At 39.2% G+C, this 17594-nt stretch overlaps 10 protein-coding genes across 11 annotated transcripts; 6 read left to right on the top strand and 4 right to left on the bottom strand.

The window, feature by feature from the left end:
- Positions 1-289: 289 nt before the first annotated feature.
- Gasu_04290 (gamma-glutamyltranspeptidase) lies at positions 290-3564 on the top strand. 2 transcript variants are annotated; one of them, XM_005708798.1, is made up of 7 exons: positions 290-884; positions 936-1761; positions 1816-1983; positions 2033-2225; positions 2282-2479; positions 2532-2690; positions 2739-3564. In XM_005708798.1, exons 1-7 carry the CDS (start codon positions 320-322, stop codon positions 2940-2942), a joined length of 2313 nt encoding a protein of 770 aa, XP_005708855.1. In that variant the 5' UTR covers positions 290-319; the 3' UTR covers positions 2943-3564. The 2 variants fall into 2 exon arrangements, with proteins under 2 accessions (XP_005708855.1, XP_005708856.1); XM_005708799.1 differs by having other exon boundaries at positions 290-1761; positions 2739-2855; positions 2903-3564.
- Positions 3565-3599: 35 nt separating this feature from the next.
- On the top strand, positions 3600-4664 carry Gasu_04280 (uncharacterized protein). The gene is made up of 2 exons (XM_005708797.1): positions 3600-3700; positions 3755-4664. The coding sequence occupies exons 1-2, from the start codon at positions 3673-3675 to the stop codon at positions 4639-4641; spliced, it is 915 nt and encodes a 304-aa protein (XP_005708854.1). The 5' UTR covers positions 3600-3672; the 3' UTR covers positions 4642-4664.
- A 135-nt stretch (positions 4665-4799) lies between these two features.
- Gasu_04270 (26S proteasome regulatory subunit N8) lies at positions 4800-5984 on the top strand. The gene is made up of 3 exons (XM_005708796.1): positions 4800-4950; positions 4998-5151; positions 5201-5984. The coding sequence occupies exons 1-3, from the start codon at positions 4850-4852 to the stop codon at positions 5918-5920; spliced, it is 975 nt and encodes a 324-aa protein (XP_005708853.1). The 5' UTR covers positions 4800-4849; the 3' UTR covers positions 5921-5984.
- Positions 5985-5988: 4 nt separating this feature from the next.
- Positions 5989-6819, bottom strand: Gasu_04260 (zinc finger (AN1-like) family protein). Its single transcript, XM_005708795.1, has one exon. It carries the CDS (start codon positions 6769-6771, stop codon positions 6187-6189), a length of 585 nt encoding a protein of 194 aa, XP_005708852.1. The 5' UTR covers positions 6772-6819; the 3' UTR covers positions 5989-6186.
- An 89-nt stretch (positions 6820-6908) lies between these two features.
- Positions 6909-7449, bottom strand: Gasu_04250 (uncharacterized protein). Its single transcript, XM_005708794.1, has 2 exons — positions 7257-7449; positions 6909-7204 (listed from the first exon to the last, which is right to left on the bottom strand). Exons 1-2 carry the CDS (start codon positions 7416-7418, stop codon positions 7067-7069), a joined length of 300 nt encoding a protein of 99 aa, XP_005708851.1. The 5' UTR covers positions 7419-7449; the 3' UTR covers positions 6909-7066.
- Positions 7450-7459: 10 nt separating this feature from the next.
- On the top strand, positions 7460-10024 carry Gasu_04240 (ATP-dependent RNA helicase). The gene is made up of 4 exons (XM_005708793.1): positions 7460-7637; positions 8046-8121; positions 8178-9099; positions 9152-10024. The coding sequence occupies exons 1-4, from the start codon at positions 7513-7515 to the stop codon at positions 9355-9357; spliced, it is 1329 nt and encodes a 442-aa protein (XP_005708850.1). The 5' UTR covers positions 7460-7512; the 3' UTR covers positions 9358-10024.
- A 165-nt stretch (positions 10025-10189) lies between these two features.
- Positions 10190-12069, top strand: Gasu_04230 (MFS transporter, SP family, sugar:H+ symporter). Its single transcript, XM_005708792.1, has 2 exons — positions 10190-11568; positions 11624-12069. The coding sequence occupies exons 1-2, from the start codon at positions 10211-10213 to the stop codon at positions 12042-12044; spliced, it is 1779 nt and encodes a 592-aa protein (XP_005708849.1). The 5' UTR covers positions 10190-10210; the 3' UTR covers positions 12045-12069.
- Positions 12070-12078: 9 nt separating this feature from the next.
- Positions 12079-12779, bottom strand: Gasu_04220 (nuclear transport factor, putative). Its single transcript, XM_005708791.1, has 4 exons — positions 12623-12779; positions 12500-12571; positions 12214-12419; positions 12079-12161 (listed from the first exon to the last, which is right to left on the bottom strand). The coding sequence occupies exons 1-4, from the start codon at positions 12770-12772 to the stop codon at positions 12146-12148; spliced, it is 444 nt and encodes a 147-aa protein (XP_005708848.1). The 5' UTR covers positions 12773-12779; the 3' UTR covers positions 12079-12145.
- Positions 12780-12929: 150 nt separating this feature from the next.
- Positions 12930-15114, top strand: Gasu_04210 (tRNA pseudouridine synthase D). Its single transcript, XM_005708790.1, has 4 exons — positions 12930-13054; positions 13097-13222; positions 13274-14719; positions 14771-15114. Exons 1-4 carry the CDS (start codon positions 12947-12949, stop codon positions 15083-15085), a joined length of 1995 nt encoding a protein of 664 aa, XP_005708847.1. The 5' UTR covers positions 12930-12946; the 3' UTR covers positions 15086-15114.
- A 4-nt stretch (positions 15115-15118) lies between these two features.
- On the bottom strand, positions 15119-17579 carry Gasu_04200 (F-type H+-transporting ATPase subunit alpha). Its single transcript, XM_005708789.1, has 3 exons — positions 16980-17579; positions 16422-16923; positions 15119-16369 (listed from the first exon to the last, which is right to left on the bottom strand). The coding sequence occupies exons 2-3, from the start codon at positions 16891-16893 to the stop codon at positions 15258-15260; spliced, it is 1584 nt and encodes a 527-aa protein (XP_005708846.1). The 5' UTR covers positions 16894-16923; positions 16980-17579; the 3' UTR covers positions 15119-15257.
- Positions 17580-17594: the final 15 nt, after the last annotated feature.

Below are 17594 nucleotides of genomic sequence, written 5' to 3'. Positions count from 1 at the left end.
ATTACCGTAAAAGTAATGGTATGATTAGCTTCATTATTGTTTTTGCTTATTGTAAAATTTCCTTTCCATTTCAGCTTAACAGTCATATAAGCTAAAAGAATAAGAAATTTTCGCAGTCTTTACAGCATTCATATGCTTTTGTTAGTTTCCTTCCATCTTTTGGAAATTTCACTCCAGCATTCCCTCCCTGTTTCATTTCTTTGGTGCTATTCTTTTGTGTATTCTAATCGTCTCTTCTTCGTCAGTGATTATATGATTTCCCAACAACTTTTCCACTGAATGCTTTCCATGGGATTGGGATGAACACTTCTCGAACAGGATGAGTTCGTACGCAAAGTTACCAAACGATGGCGACGAAAACAGACGCCCAGACATAGGAAGGAACGCTCAAGAAAATGGAGGAGACTGGGGAGTTGAGTCGCCAATCCAGGGAACAGCATATTCTCCAGTTGAAGACGAAGAAGCGCAGAACATTAGATTGGAAGATATTTACGTGAATAACTGGCACCCTGATGACTTTAACGAGGTACAACCTGCTGGCTCGGAAAAGTCTGCTTACAGGATTAGCGAAAGAAGTGGTTTTCCTCCGCTACTTGGAAACTTGAATCAGGTGGAAACGGAAATAGACTTGGAACCTACTAGAAGTGAATGGGGTCCTTGGGATTGGCAGCCTGGAAGCTTATCTACTGGAAGACGATTAATGTATCGCGTTTCGAGTCTTGCTAAAAGAATATTGGGAGTTAGCAGCAGTGACTCTTGGTTTGAGGACAGGGAAACCTCTCGTTATTGTGGAATGATTTCACTTTTGTTGTTACTGGCTTTTGTTGTATTAGGCTTGCCAGTGGTATTGCACAAGCTAAGTCCGGAAGCACCGGAGCTTCCAGGTAAGACTTTTTTTGATTTTCACTTTGATCTTAGCTTTCTGTTGTTAATAGGAGTCGCACAGGAAACAACCTCTACGTCTGTTCTTGTTACAGGTGCAAAAGGTTCGGTTGCCGCAGATAATCCAGAGTGCTCCAAGATCGGAATCAGAGTCCTTCGTGATATGGATGGAAATGCGGTTGATTCAGCTATTGCTACGACATTGTGTCAAGGAGTGTTGAATCCTTTCGCTAGTACAATCGGTGGTGGTTGCTTTATACTTATTCGTTTGGCAAATGGAACCGAAGATTTTTTGGACGGAAGGGAAGTTGCTCCATCTTCATCTACAAAGGAAATGTTTTTGAACAGCTCTACTTCAGTAGTTGGTGGGAAAGCAGTTGCAGTTCCTGGAGAGTTGAAAGCTTTAGAGTTAGCACATCAACTCTATGGAAAAGTTTCATGGAAGTCCCTTGTCGAGCTGAGTGTAGAACTTGCTAGTTCTTCAAAGGTCGGACCACTTCTTGCCAAACGACTGAAAGAATACAAAGACATTATTTTTGAGTCACCTTCATTAAGGGAATTATTTACAAAAGTAGTTTTTGTAAAGACTCCTGAATTCAGTTCTCGTGTGGTTTCCGAGTGTGTAAATTCTTCTGTGGAGAATATGCATCGAAGATCGGAAGGAACTGTGGAGGAAAATTTCAATTCTTCTAACTATGAAGGCGAAGATGAAGAATTTGTATTGTTAGAAGAAAATGACAATTGGTCACAAGTAGCTTTAAGGAAAACCCTTGAGTTGGTTGCTGAAAAAGGGGCAGATGCATTGTATCAACACTTAGCTAAAAACCTTTCTGAAGATGTCATTCGAGCCGGTGGGATCCTAACAGCAGATGACTTACGGTATGTGAATGGGAAGAGTAAGATCAGCGAGTTTGTAACATTTTTCATGAAAAGGAACTATCAAGTTATTCGACGTACCCCGATTCATTTCGAATATAACGGGTTGGATTTGATTAGTGTTCCACCTCCATCTTCTGGTGGACCCACTTTAGGATTGATTCTGAACATTTTGCAATTAGCGAAAATGAATACGTTGGGCAGAAATGGTCGTTCTTATCACTTGTGTGTAATGCTCTTTTTTTTGCCTTATTTTTAATCATATTTATTATAGTTTAACGGAAGCATTGAAGTTTGCATTTGGTGAGAGGATGTTACTAGGTGATCCTGCTTTCGTAAATGGAACCGACGAACAAGTTGAGAAGATGTTGAGTGAGAGTTTGGCGAACGATTTGTTTTCTCGTATCGTTGAACAAAAGACTTTTGCACCTTCACATTACATCACGTCACAAAGGACTATCAATGAAGTAATTTTCTTAGTCTTTTTATATGGAAGAAGCTTATACTGGCTAAATGATGTTAGGATCATGGTACTACTCACTTATCTGTGGTTGATGAAGAAGGAAATGCAGTTGCGATTACTTCAACCGTGAATCTTCCATTTGGTGCACGTTTTGTTTCTTCCTCTACAGGAATACTTTTAAATAACGAAATGGATGACTTCTCTACCGGAAATCGTGAAAATTCGTTTGGTTTAGCTCCAGCAGAAGCAAATGAAGTAGTGAGTTGTAACATATTGGGTCTGAGTTGTTCTCAAGTTTGCATATTCTAAGGAACCTGGAAAGCGGCCTTTATCTTCTATGAGTCCTCTTATTGTTTTGAAGAACGGAAGACTTTATATGGTATTAGGTGGAAGTGGTGGTCCAAGAATCATTACTTCAGTTGCTCAAGTATTTTTGAATATTGCAACGTTTGGAGACGATCCTGCAAAGGTAAGGAAACTTTTCCTTATTGAACATTATATTTATTTATTTCTTTAGGCCATAGCGGCGCCTCGTTTACACCATCAGTTGTTTCCAAATACTGTTTTTTTGGAGTCTTTGAACAGTTCTTCTTGTGAGTTGACCGATACTTTTTCAACTTCTTTATCAAACAAGGTATTTAGTAGAGGTATTCGAATGAATTCTAACATACGGTATAATAGCCTGATTGGTCTTACTGGTCCGACGTTTGTCAAGACTTGAAAGATGCTGGACATAATATTACAGTGAGTTTGTGTAGTTCTTTCCTTTTATTCTAACAGTTTTGTGTCAAAGGCTCCTTCAGAAGCTGGTGTAGTTCAAGTCGTTGTAGTTACAAGTGACATGAATGGTGATAATAGGCGACTATTGGCTGCTAGTGATCCGAGAAAGTTGGGAAGGGCGGCGGCATACTGAAGAATATATATATTTGGTTATTCATGATAATAATATTAAAATAAAAACTCTGTATAAAACAGAAATGTGACACTTTTTATGTATAGAAGAACAGAATCGTATCTCAGTTGAAATGTTTCTTACAAGCCAATCATATCGAAACAATGGCGAGAGTAGAAATCCAAATTTCTCAACGACCGTTTCGGTGGATACATCCAATACACGCACCCTCAACAGACGGGTGCGCAGCGGATGAGCCTTTTTATCCACTTTGATGCGATCCTCTTGTTTTCGTTATCCGGGACGATACGGCTTTCATGTGAGGCGCAATGAATGATGTTTGATCAATTTGTCAAGAAGACATTCTGCAAAGTAGAAAATGTCGTCACCAGTAGCAATAACTCGACAGCTTGTAAAAGTTTAGAAACCATAGATGGTTCACAACTAAAATAATACAAAGTTTTGTAAAACGATATCCCTTATATGGAGCATGACAGGCGAACCTCTATTCAATATCTTATACAAGGTAACTAGTAACCATTTTCAAAACTCATACTCAATGTTACTCTGTCAGCAAGAAATGAGGAGTTAGCAACAACGAGCAAAGAGCTTCCCGATCATCAGCAACTGAAAGAAAAAAGTGTTTATCCAGAAAGAAATACTCAGATTTCAGAATTCGAGAATATTTATTCTCTACTTTCACAGCAACGATCAGGTAGGCTTGATTATCAACGCACAAGATAGATATTCTATACAACTGAACGAAATTCAAGGAGAGAGTTCGTTTCAAAAGGTTCAAACGACAGGTCTCAAAAGGAACGACAGTACACAACAAAGTTTCGCAACGATTCAAGAACGATCAGAGTGGACGCAAGATGAGCTGAGCACACAGGTTGACTGGTATCTTTTTCAGGATCGCCCAGACAATTATGGCAAGGTCTCAAGAGTTGAAGCAGGACTAGGTAGATACTATCCAATCTTCTCTACTGAACATAGCATCCAACGAAGTTCTATGACAAGTTCGAGCCATTCAAGTAGTCTTTCGTCTCGACAAGAATCCACAAAGACTCCTAGTCCACATCAACTAGTCACCACAAGTGTAGACCCTAAAAAAAGTACGAAAGAAATCAAAGCAACAGTTGCAAAACAAGGTTCGAACGAGTCACACGTAGGAGAAGAAGGAACTTCCCAACGAACAAAAAGGCGAGAACAAATAGACGAGGAAGAACGAAAACGAATGCGACTCATTAAAAATAGGCTTAGTGCTGAACGGTCGCGAAGAAAACAAAGAGAACGTTTAGAGGAATTGGTGTACAGAGTAAAGTGCCTTCGACAACAAAATTCTTTTTTAAAGCAAGATCATCTTGCTTTATTAGGATACATTGAGAACTTGAAGACATGCATGAAGCAGAATGGCATTTTAGTTGAAGCCGTTCCTATTCCATATCTACATTATCCAACAAGCGAGTGCTTAATAGAACAACTTGGAAGAGTGAGTCTACAGTCTTTGAATTGGAACGCTTTCTAATCACATAACAAATCCCAATTTTCTTACTATAGGAAAGCTAACCAGAGAATTTCGAAAGATACTCTACATAATTTTGCTGCTTTACAAACGATATTCTTTGTAACTTACACGTTTTTGAAACTAACTGCTGTCCACATTCGACTTGTTATGAAAATAACACAATTAACGTTACGATCGTTTTTTTGGAAAGAGATTTGGGAACCTATCTATGGTAGTCGTATCAAAGATTCCAACTAGTGTTGTCGTACACCCTTTAGTACTTTTGGGTGTTGTAGATCACTACAATCGTGTTTGTAAAGATACTAACAAGTAAGAAGAGTGAGTCGTGGGATTTCGGACTGAATCTTTCTTTAAAGGCGAGCAGTTGGGGTGCTGCTAGGCTCAATTAGCCAAGGAAAAGTTAGCTGTACCAACTCTTTTGCTGTTCCTTTTGAAGAAGAGGAACAAGACTCTTCTGTTTGGTTTTTAGATCACAACTTTTTGGAGTCCATGTGGGCCATGTTTCGCAAGGTAACAACAGTTCGAGGTCTTGAGTGGCATCTCAAGTACTTTTGAATAGGTGAATGCTCGAGAATACATCGTAGGTTGGTATTCTACTGGTCCTAAAATTCGACCCGCAGATCTTGATGTGAATGAGCTCTTTCGACGATATTGTTCAAACCCTGTGTTGGTTATAGTGGACGTGGAACCCAAGGAAGATGGTATCCCCACTCAAGCATATATATCTGTAGAGGACCCTGTAGAAGATAACAAGTCAACAGACGACAAAGGCGCAAGAGTGCGTACTTTTCGTCACTTACCGAGTGAACTTGGTTCAGCAGATGCTGAACAGGTCGGTATAGGTCACTTATTACGTGACGTGAAGGATGCGACGATTGCAACTCTTTCTGATGACCTAAAGTCAAAAGTTTTGTCGTTGAATAGTTTGGAGAGTAGACTTAAAGATATCCAGATGTATCTAAAGTCTGTAATTGACGGAGAGCTTCCTTTAAATCACGAGATACTTTATGCTATTCAAGAAATATTCAACGTCTTACCAACGTTGTTTACTCCTGAAGTTATGAAAGCATTTTTGATTGAGACGAATGATATTATGCTTGTTTTATATCTAGCGTCCCTTATCCGTTCCATTATTGCGCTGAACGATCTAAGCAACAATAAGCTTTCTTTGCGAGAAGGAGAAAAGAAAGCAGCAGATATGCTCCAAGAGAAAAGAACAAAGCTTCAACTGAAACAACACGAAAGTGATCTTGCAACAGCCAAAAACCGTAAAAAGTGAATATAAGTTGGATACAAGAGAGGAAACTTGGTTCGGATAAAGTTGGATCTTATTTTTTTCAAATAATGTCATAATAATAGATGAAGAAGTAATAGAAATTTATCTAGAGACAAATCATAATGACTATCAACTAATCAAGTCTTAAAAGAACACGATTATCATCAATGTTTCGTACTATCAAGGATATTTTTACAAATATAGAATTCTCAAGGCCTTCAGATTCCAGCTAACTATTCTCAAGTTGGTTTACGTTAGTTTCCAAATAGTTATATCTTGTTGAGTTTAGCAGAGATAACCTGGGGGTTAGCCCTACTTAGCATTTCCTTGTTCTCAGCCTTATAGTCAAAAGAGCAATCGTGTTTATCGGAATATCGGTGGTCACCACAAAAGAGCTTTCCGCAACGACAAGTAAAACCTGTCAAGCCAACTTTCTTTTGACAGTATTGACAACGGTTACTCTTCTTTTCTGTACCTTCCGAGGGAGAGTGTGAGGACTTGCTACTTTGTTGTAGCAAATCTTGAGAAACATCAGTAGGCTCCATAAGAGTGTTAAGGGGAAACTCTGTACTACTGGTAACCTGTTGGGAACCAACTTGTTCTTCTTGATTGCTTGAAGCATGTTTTGCATTCTCTACTGTGCTTTCCTTATCCAAGGACTCCTGTTGAAGCTGTTGTTGTTGACAAACGGAATCAACTTGACGTTGTTGCTCTTGACGTACGTGTTCCCTATAACACTTGGAACACATATTTAAGGTTGCAGAGGTTCCATAGTAGCCACAACCCTTTACACAAGGGCTTGTATCTGAGGCACTTCCCACCTCTGTGCCTTCACCACTACTATGCTCTGCCATCGAAGAATGCCAATCAAAACCCACAAAAGAATAATCCCTCTCTTCAACAGAAGAAGATAGAAACAAAGTTCATGATGAGTACGTTGGATAGATAGCAAGATGTTCATAGACGATGGATACAAGTTATTATCTAATAATATCCAAACAATATTGGAATTGACTTTAACTTATCTCTAAAGCTATTTTCAAAGTTTCCAAAGTGAAATTGACGAAGAACAAATTTTACATGGATCAACTGAACTGACAAAGTCTCAAGTAACTCAATATCCAACTAACAGATTAAGTTGTGCTCGTTCTATGTATCCAATTGATCGTCAGAACTCCCAAGATCCTTGCTTTCCATCTTCGCCCTTCTTCTTTCCTCCAAATCTTCATCAAAAGTTTTCAAGTTGGGCCTCCAAGGAATTTTATGGTAGGGGTACTGATAATAGGTCTAAAGAAAACGGGTTACTCGAACTTGTCTTGCTCTATGGAATTTTACTTACAGTATGTTTTTCCGCATAATAAATAATGGGTATCACGGTGAGCGCCATGATGAGGGTGGCTATATTTGTGTTCCTCTTCCAGTTTCGTGGATGAGGAAACCAACCTCCAAAAGGATGCCATACTTGTTTGGGATATTGAGCTTTCCTCGAGTGGCCTCCCATCTTTAATAATTGTTTGAGCGCCGATTCTTTGGCAAATTGTTTTTAAGTTTTTTATAGTTGAAACGTGCATTAAGATTCAACGTATAGTTCAGTTATGGAAAACGGTAAAAAGAATGAAAACCTTGTTGGTGACGAGGACCTTGTAGATTACGAAGAAGAGGACGAAACCTCCGTGCCAAGTGGTGCAGTAAAGAGTGCTTCCACAAAGGAATCCAAAAAGTAAGCAAGCGGTTTTGTCTGTTTATTCGCGAGGGCGTTGGGGTCAACTGGGAGGAAACTAAGGTTATGGTGGCGTGGAAGGTCGAAAAGCCTTCTCGTTATGCAGTTGAAAGTGCAAAGGGCACTTGTCTACTCGTTGACCGGCTTGGACACTACTGGTGAAGTGTGTCTTTGGGTGTTGCTTTGTAGACCTTGGCCACGATGATACAAAGTGTTGGAAAGTTGAGTGTATTCTTTCGTTAGAGTTGGGCTTTTTCGAGATTCTTCAAATACTCTTGTGGTTCCACTGAGGTTCGCTGTCTCACCCAAGCCACTTCACTCTTGTAGTATCTACCCTTATGTTGCCCTTCTTTAAACTGGGGCGTTCTTGGAACTTGTAATAACACTTTTCTTTCTTGGTGCATTTAGGGGAAGTTACGTTGGGATTCACAGTACAGGTTTTAAGGATTTCCTATTGAAACCAGAGCTTTTGCGAGCCATTCAGGTGCGTCTTCCTCCTTCTGAAAAGATACCTTTCTTGACATTGGAGATATATAACAGGATTGTGGTTTCGAACACCCTTCAGAAGTTCAAGAACAGTGTATCCCACAAGCTATCCTTGGCGGCGACATTGTTTGTCAGGCAAAAAGCGGTATGGGGAAGACAGCTGTCTTTGCTTTAGCTGTACTTCACCAACTGGTACCCGAAGATGGCAAAGTTAGCTGTGTTGTTTTAGGTCATACTAGAGAACTTGCCTACCAAATTGCACACGAGTTTGAACGATTCTCGAAGTATCTTCCTAATGTGAGAACTGCTGTTCTTTATGGTGGTGTTCCAATCAAACAACATATAGATAGACTTAAACAGTCTCCACCTCATATCGTTGTTGGAACACCTGGAAGAGTATTAGACCTTTCACGTAGAAAAGCTTTGGATATTTCATCAGTTCAATTTTTTGTTCTTGATGAATGTGATAAGATGTTGGAACAACTCGATATGCGACGCGATGTTCAAGAGATTTTTCGTATGACTCCGCATAACAAGCAGGTGATGATGTTTTCGGCAACGCTTTCCAAGGAAATTCGAAATGTTTGTAAAAAATTTCTGTCAAATCCAATGGAAGTTTATGTGGATGATGAGGCCAAGCTTACCCTTCATGGTTTGTTGCAGTATTATTTGAAACTCGAAGAACAAGAGAAGAATAGGAAGTTGATGGATCTTCTAGACACATTAGAGTTTAACCAAGTAGTTATCTTTGTGAAGTCTGTGCAGCGAGCTAATGCTCTCAATAAGCTATTGGTAGAATACAATTTTCCTTCCATTGCTATTCATAGTAGTATGGCACAGTCGGAGCGTATCTCTCGATATCAGATGTTTAAAGATTTCCAGAAACGTTTACTGGTGGCTACGGATATTTTTGCACGAGGAATCGATATCGAGAGAGTAAACATTGTGATTAACTACGATATGCCGGATTTGAAAGGTAAATTTGTTTAACTTAATGTTTTGCTTTCGTTTTTTTAAGTTACTTTTAGGCCCAGAAGCTACAGCGAAGACCGGAGCTGATGCTTACCTTCACCGAGTTGGTCGCGCGGGTCGTTTTGGGACTAAAGGATTAGCAATATCTTTTATTAGTTCTAAGGAAGATAACGACGTGTTGAACGAGGTACAAAGCCGATTTGAAGTCTCCATTGAGCCTCTTCCTGACAAGATCGACGTTGCATCATATATGAATGCATAAGTAAGTCTTCTTTTGTTGGAATTTGAAATGGAATAGAGTCTCTTGTTTGGTACATTTTGTGATGCCCTTCGTTGGACTAGTTTGTTATTGGTTGAGATAAAGACATTTGCAGCATAGTTGCTTTTGCGGAATACTAGCTGGATATTGGCTTCATTTTTTGCATTCTTACACTGCTGGCTTATTTAGTTGAGAATTTTTGTGTCAGTAGCAGTTGGCTAAGTAGCAACGAAACTAGTTGATTGTTTTTCTTATTTTCCTCAAACAGATGGAAGCTTTCTATTCGCAAGTAATATCGAAAAAATATCGTTGCAGGGTACACATATTCACTCAATTTCGGAACATGTTGTTGTTTTGCAATTTTTAAGCAGTGATAACATGACCAAATATCAAAGTATTCCACGAAATAGTTTTCTTTATGAGGTGAAACTAGAGTGCACTCACACTCCGTATTGATTGGATACAGGAGTCACGGTCTATTGAGAGGATGGATTGCATCGACTAAAGAAGACTGTTTAGCCAATTTGAGAGCTATCGATATATTTCACAATTCAGTTGTTTTGAACCGATACTTGATGTCATCTGGACGATAAGGTTGATATCCTGTTAGATGTTGCGTATTTTTCCATTCAATATTGAGTTTTTGATTTTTCACAGATTCATTTTGATAGATATCACAATATCTTTAGCATGACAGATATTGCCCATGTGTAGGGAAGTCTCGAATAGAACTAAAGTCTAATGAATTTCCTTTCTAATCGGAGAACAGTCATTTTGTCCTTTTGTTAGGACTTGTTTTAGGTAATCATTTGTTGCGCTGTCGCAATCCTTTCTGGCCAGTGAGATTCTATTGCTGATGGAAAAGAGATCGCCCAAAGTGTGTCTCACACCACGAAACGAGCTGCATTCATGCTGTTGCCTTGTTACAATAGCTTCCTTTGTTTCGAGCCGTTTCTGCCCAGACTGTAAAGCTTTGACTAGATATTTTTATTCGCGAAAAATATACTGCTGCAAATACAACTTTTTTTACCGTCTTCTTTCGCACAAGCCCCTCACTGCTACAAAAAGGAGCGTAGGGATTCGAATGGAACTGCCCTTCAATAAGAAGCCTTTAGGAACTGTTTCTGAAGACACAGAAGAAGAACATAGAGGACTTCAAACGAGTGGAGGTTCTGAAACTTACGCCAGAGATATCTTTCGTTCAAAGTGGTTCCCTCCTTGGTTTCCTTCTTTTTTCTTTCCTGCTATTGGTTGCCTTTTGTTTGGGTATGACGTTGGATGTACTTCCTCTGTTTTGAGGGTTTTAGGAAATATTCAAGCATCTCAGTCTTCTTCCTTTGGTGAATTATCTTCCTTGACTCTTGGCTTCATAGCAGCAGCTTCCTTATTTGGTGCTTTAGGCAGTAGTTTACTAGCCTTTCGGTTTGGAGATTCCATTGGTCGCAAAAAGGAACTGCTGTTATCTGCTATTTTATATAGTATCGGAACTCTTATGGAAGCCTTGTCGCCTAACTTACCTTTATTGTTTCTGGCCAGACTCATATTTGGTGCAGGTATTGGGTTCTCCATGCATGCAGCTCCAATATATATAGCTGAATGTGTTCCAAGCGATAAACGTGGACTTTTAATCTCATTAAAGGAAGCATTTATTGTTACAGGAATGGTATTTGGTTATTTAGTCGGAGCTCTTTGGGAACCTTCCGTTTCACATTTAGATTATTGGTTATCTTGGAGATTTATGTTTGGTTCAGGAATAATATTTTGTCTCCCCTTTCTACTGGGTGTTTTCTTCATTCCGGAAAGTCCAAGGTGGCTTCTATTGAAATCATCACAAGCATCAGAAGAAGTATCAGAATCTTTTTTGTCTCGTTCCTATATGGAACGTGCAAGATCTTCGCTCATTCGACTAGCTAGAAATGATAAGCAAGCAGCAGAGCAACAATTGATATTACTTTCGCAAGCAATAAGAGAAGGTTCTTATTCCAGTGAATTTCATGGAGTATTTTCTTATTCGGAACTTCTCACACCACAGTCAAGGAAGCCTTTGTTTGTTGCTCTCAGTTTGGTTACATTTCAACAAATCACTGGTCAACCATCGGTACTTTATTTTGCTAATCGTTTATTTGAAGATACTGGACTTGGCTTTGTTGCTGCTGTCGGTCTTGGAATTTGGAAACTGATAATGACTATTGTATCTTCTATTCTTGTAGATAAGTAAGATATTGTATAATATATGTATCTGAAATGAAAACTCATATTCTTCATTTAGAGTTGGTCGCCGACCTTTGCTGTTGATTGGTTCAACTGGAATAACTGTAACATTATTTGTGCTTGCCTGGTTATTTTCTGGAAATGGTGAAGTATCCTTGCAGATTCCCATCGTTCTCGGTATATTCTGTTATGTAGGTTCTTATCAAATTGGTTTTGGTCCGATCACTTGGTTAGTGTTGAGTGAAATATTTCCATTAAGAGTTCGTTCAGCTTCACTTGCCATTGGCACTTTGATTAACTTTGGTATGAATCTAATGGTGACTTCCACTTTTGAATGGGAACGAGAATGGTTTGGAACGAGTGGATTATTTTTACAGTTTGCATTGATTGGTCTTTTCTCTATTTGGTTCATCTATGAAAAAGTCGTCGAAACAAAAGGTTTGACATTGGAAGAAATTGAAGCAAAGTTACGTCGTTAACTCCATTAAAAGTCTTGACAAGCTCGTTGTTCAGAAATGGAAACAAAAACGACCAGTGTTTATTTTGTAATGGAAAAGGCAACACAAAAAATGTTTGACTTTTAACCGTAGTTTAGACTTACAGCACACTAGTTATTTGGATCTTCGAAACAAACTGTGATGCACTTACCGAAACATATCGTTATGAACCCAGTAACTTGCGGCGTTGGTAGAGTCAGGAAGTAAATAAAAACATTGCGAAAACTTGAGCGGATTTTGACTATCATCGACTAGAAGATTACCATTAACGAACACCAAAATTCCACTAGGTTGTGTCTGTGTTGGTTGACAATCACAAGTTACTATCTGGTGTTGCACCTTTTGAAAAGGAAGAGCCTAAACTCTGTTAGCAATAGGAAACACTCCATCATCAACTTGTGCCGACATATGAAAATACTATAAAGAAAACCACTTACCGAAAGTTTTCCAACGATTTGTTGAACGCCCATATACTTCTCTCCTTCAAAAGTGAGCATGGAGTTTTCCCTCTAGAGATCCACAACTGTTAGTTTCAGTTACACAAAAATAACTTTTCTTACGTATAGAGGACCGAGGTTGGATCGAGAACTGTCAAAGGTATTGTAATAGTGTTGAACAAAAGCTTCACCAACTTGTTCCCACTGTGGTTTGGACGAGTTCATTTTCTTCGAGTTGGTTCGTCCACCAACCCAAAAATCATCATTATTCATCGTGATAGTCAAGTTGTTCTATCACAAGTTAATGAATACCAACTTATTATCTGACAACAAATGAACATATTATTCCTTTCTTTGACAAGTGAATGGATAAAGAGAAGACATTACAAGTAAAATGGAAATCATTATGCATAACTTATGACTCAGGTTGAAATCAAAGACGTATGAATGAATTCAGTAACTGAAGAAAGCGTGTTCATTCGACGTTTTGTGTCCGAACACAATGGCTTTACAGCCATAGTAAGACACTTGTATTCCGATTTTATTGTCAATGAAGTAAGTTAAATGGATATCAAGTTTTTCCTAACTTTTGTCAAGGTTAGCGTCGATGGCAACGTACTGCAATTGGAAAAGGAAGATTTGCAGAAACCTGATGCGTTAGAAAGAGAAAAGCAAGTAGAAAATGAAACTTGTACACAAAGTGCTTTGGAACAATTGGAAAAGGTAAGTACACTAGGCTGTTACGTTCTTTTTACTTATTTGTTGACATTCAAGTGGTATGAACCAAGCCTTATGAATAAAGTACGTGATTTTGTTGCTACTGAAGAGAGCAACTCTTTAGAAAATGAACAAGATTCTTTGAAAGAGTTGATTCTTCCAAAGCCTATTTTGGATAAAGAAGAACGAAGGCAAATACATCAGCTATTTCGAAGTTTCAAAGGCATAGTCACAGAGACGGTATCGACAGATGGATCACCAAAAATTCTTCTCGAACGTAGTTCAGCAGTTACACCAAACAAACGACGTAGAAGAATAAGTGATTCCAACTTGGAAGAGAACAAGTTCTTGTCGTTTCTATTGTGCAAGAAGAATACGGAAACGAGTTATGTCGTTTCGAAACTTGCTAGTTTGTTGCATATTCGTACTGGTCGTTTCTCTTTTGCTGGAACAAAAGACAAGCGTGGCATAACAACACAAGAAATGCGTGTACGTGGAGTAACCATGGAAAGGTTGTGGCAAGTTGGCCATAGTTATCTTGGCAAATCATCCCATATTCGTATTGGACGTTTCAAGTATTGCAAGGAGCCATTGCATCTTGGAGAATTGAAAGGAAACCGCTTTACAGTGATATTAAGAAACGTATTAGACTGTGAAGATACAGATTCTCGTCAACTAGAAAATATAAAGGAAGCTATTGAAAGAGTGAAAATGAATGGATTTATCAACTATTTTGGCTTACAACGCTTTGGAAGTGGGGCAATTCCTAGCCATCATGTAGGTTTTGAAATATTGCGTGGGAATTTCGAACAAGTGAATCGATTGATACTTACTCCGTATGACCCTGAATGGAGAGCCATTCATGCATCCGAAATACTTGGAGAAAGTATCTCCGTAAAGTCTCATCACGGGAAGAAAGACCGTCCACAGATAATGGAATACTTACATCAATTTTGTCAAGGTCAGCTGAATGCAGGACAAGTTTACTCTCATTTACCTCGATTTATGACTATTGAGAGACAGTTACTGAACACATATATGAAGAACGGTCCAAATGACCATAAAGGAGCATTTTCTTCTTTGCCAAAGGGTTTGAAGAAGATGTATGTCCATGCAGTTCAAAGCTATATATGGAATGCAATGGCAAGTGCTCGAATGGATAGTCAGTATGATCGCCAATTTGCTATGGCTGGTGATTTGGTTCTTGATCAAACCGTACAGGATTCATTACGAACTGAAAACAATCGTTCCGTTTCGACAGAAGGTGATATGGAGTCTATTGCAGACTATGAAGATTTGGATGTTGTAGAGTCATCCGAGATATTAGACAAAAATATAAAGATAGTATCAGAAGAGGAAGCATTGGAGAAGAAATATCCAATAACTCAGGTGTATCTACCTTTGGTAGGAACTCAAATGAAATGGCCTCAAAATGAATGTGGACAAATTGCAATGTCTCTATTGGAAGAGCATTCCATTGACTTTCAATCCTTACCCACAATAGTAAGTATTCAGATATTGATAATAGTGTAAAAGTCATTGATATGTAAATAGTCTCAAGAATTTCAATTTCGAGGAGGTTATAGAAAGCTCATTTCTATCCCTAAACAGGTCGAATATCATTTTATGGACTATGATGAACCCAATCAGTCTCTAACTGATATTGAAGAAAAGTTGTTTTCAACCCAAGTTCCTTTGGATAGGAAACAAACGCAAGATTCCAACTCATGCAAAAGGAAAATGACAGCTTTGGTTTTGCAGTTTACATTGGCGTCGTCAGAATATGCAACCATGTTTCTTAGAGAGGTTACGAAACAAGACTCATCGACAGCTCAACAACTGGTTCTCGAGCATCAAAAGAAAATATAACTTCTATTTTAGAAAGGAAACTTGGATTTTCAAACTATGTAAACAAATTATCATGGCAAAAGAACCTTTATTGACTTGAACCACAAAAACCATCACAACGAAATATTGTTGCATCTTGCAACCAAGTAGAGAACAAATGACCAAGTAGTAATAGAGTAACTAGAATTCCAACTTAGGGCTTAAAGGTTTCCAAGAAGCCTGTAATAGTCTTCTTCAACTCATTATCCGCCCACTCCGTCAGCGATAACTCCTTTCGAATGCTATCCAAGATATCTTTGCGATTATTTCGTACTAGCTCCAGAAATTCTTCCTCAGCCTTGCGAACAGCAGAGACTGGGATCTTGTCAAAGTATCCACGAACTCCAGCATACAAACAAACCACTTGTTCTTCTACTGGCATAGGACTATATTGACCTTGCTTCAATAGTTCATTCAATCTATCTCCACGATTCAATAATTGTTGAGTTGAGGCGTCCAAATCTGAACCAAACTGAGCGAATGCTGCAACTTCTCTGTGCTGTGCCAAGTCCAGTTTCATGGAACCTGCGACTTGCTTCATACATTTGGGTTGAGCTGCAGAACCAACCCTAGAAACGGATAATCCAACATTAATTGCAGGTCTCTGACCTTTGTAAAATAATTCTGATTCCAAAAAGATTTGACCATCAGTTATACTAATCACATTAGTTGGAATATATGCTGACACATCACCAGCTTGTGTTTCAATAATTGGCAAAGCTGTCAAAGAACCAGCACCGTGAGCATTTGACATTTTAGCAGCCCTTTCCAAGAGACGAGAATGCAAATAAAACACATCTCCAGGGTAAGCTTCACGCCCTGGAGGACGTCTCAACAACAAAGACATTTGACGATAGGCAACTGCTTGTTTGGACAAGTCGTCATAGACTATCAGGGCATGCATTCCGTTATCGCGAAAATACTCTCCAATGGCACAACCAGAATAAGGTGCTAAGAACTGCAGAGGTGCCGCATCAGAAGCTGTAGCAGCTACAACTATAGAAAACTTGAGTGCACCTGCTTCTTCCAAAGACTTGACAATTTGCGCTACAGTAGAACGCTTTTGCCCAATAGCAACATAAATACAGTATAACTTTTTCTTATCGTCTCCTGATTCAAAAGCTTGTCTTTGATTGAGAATAGTATCTATAGCTACAGCTGTTTTGCCTGTCTGACGATCTCCGATAATAAGTTCTCGCTGGCCTCTTCCAATAGGGACCAGGGCATCCACTGCCTTTAGTCCTGTCTGCATAGGTTCCTTGACACCTTCAGGGAATGTTCAAAAAGTTGTTTCTATCCTATTTTGGGGGGTAAATACCTTGTCTGGGCATAATTCCTGGAGCTTTCACTTCTACACGAGTTCTCTTGACATCTTTCAGAGGACCCTTCCCGTCAATTGGGTTTCCTAAAGCGTCTACCACTCGCCCCAACATTCCCATACCAACAGGAACATCTACAATCGCACCAGTTCTCTTCACAACATCACCCTCTGCGATTTCTCTATCATTTCCAAATACGACAATTCCAACATTGTCTGCTTCCAAGTTGAGCGCCATTCCTTTGACGCCCGAAGCAAACTCCACCATTTCTCCTGCCCTCACATTGTTTAAACCGTAGACTCTTGCGATACCATCTCCAATTGCGAGCACTTTTCCAACTTCATCAACGTTCACCTTGGCATAATAATTGCTGATACGGTCTTCCAGAACCGAACTAACTTCCGCGGGGCCTGGTAGAACACTCGAAGAACTGACCGACTGGTGAAGCTTCCGAAGGGGTTTGTCGCCCATAACTGCTGTAGCCTCAGGAAGTACATTGCGCTAGAGTTTTTGTAAGCTTAGCAAGATCGTTTGAAACACCACAAATTACTGCTTACTTGCGCGGCCGTTCTTATGGCCTTCAACGACAGCGATCCACCGAGACGCAACATAGTATCACTTCAAGCTAGTGTTGTCTATAAACTTACTCCCTCTCAACGAACAAATGCACAAAGTTTTGAACAGTTACAAGACTAGACTTGAAAGGGGAAGGAGGTTCGTTAAATGTACCAACGCCAACACAAACACTTCCCAAAGCAAATAATGTAGGACGGATGGATGAGTGATTTTCGAGTCCATAAGAAGAAATGAGCACCACTTTGTCTCCGTTTGCTCTAATAAACGGGTTGTGTTGAAAGCTGCAGAGATTTTAAGGTCGGTTGTTCATTGTTGACCTTGGAAACCTTGTTGTTATTGCTTGAAATATCTTATGTATATCTCTGTACGTCACTGGAAATAATGCTCAAGTATTCTATCCTTACAAGTCTTGGTTGAAGGTCTTTGGAAAAGGAATTGTGAAGTACTCAAGCTCATTCTAACAAGCTGCTTTTGTAATGATTGCTTTGGCAATAAAAGGAAGTCGAGTCACTACGGTTACCCAGTTCCTATCCAATATAGCGTGCACAAAACTACGTCAACAACTATTTCTCAGTAAAATTCTCACTTTTCACTTG

The sequence above is a fragment of the Galdieria sulphuraria genome, assembly GCF_000341285.1.
Source record: "Galdieria sulphuraria unplaced genomic scaffold scaf_2, whole genome shotgun sequence".
In the NCBI taxonomy this organism is placed as follows: Eukaryota; Rhodophyta; class Bangiophyceae; order Galdieriales; family Galdieriaceae; genus Galdieria; species Galdieria sulphuraria.
Note: the sequence above shows the minus strand (reverse complement) of the source record. Positions and strands in the feature narration are given on the sequence as shown.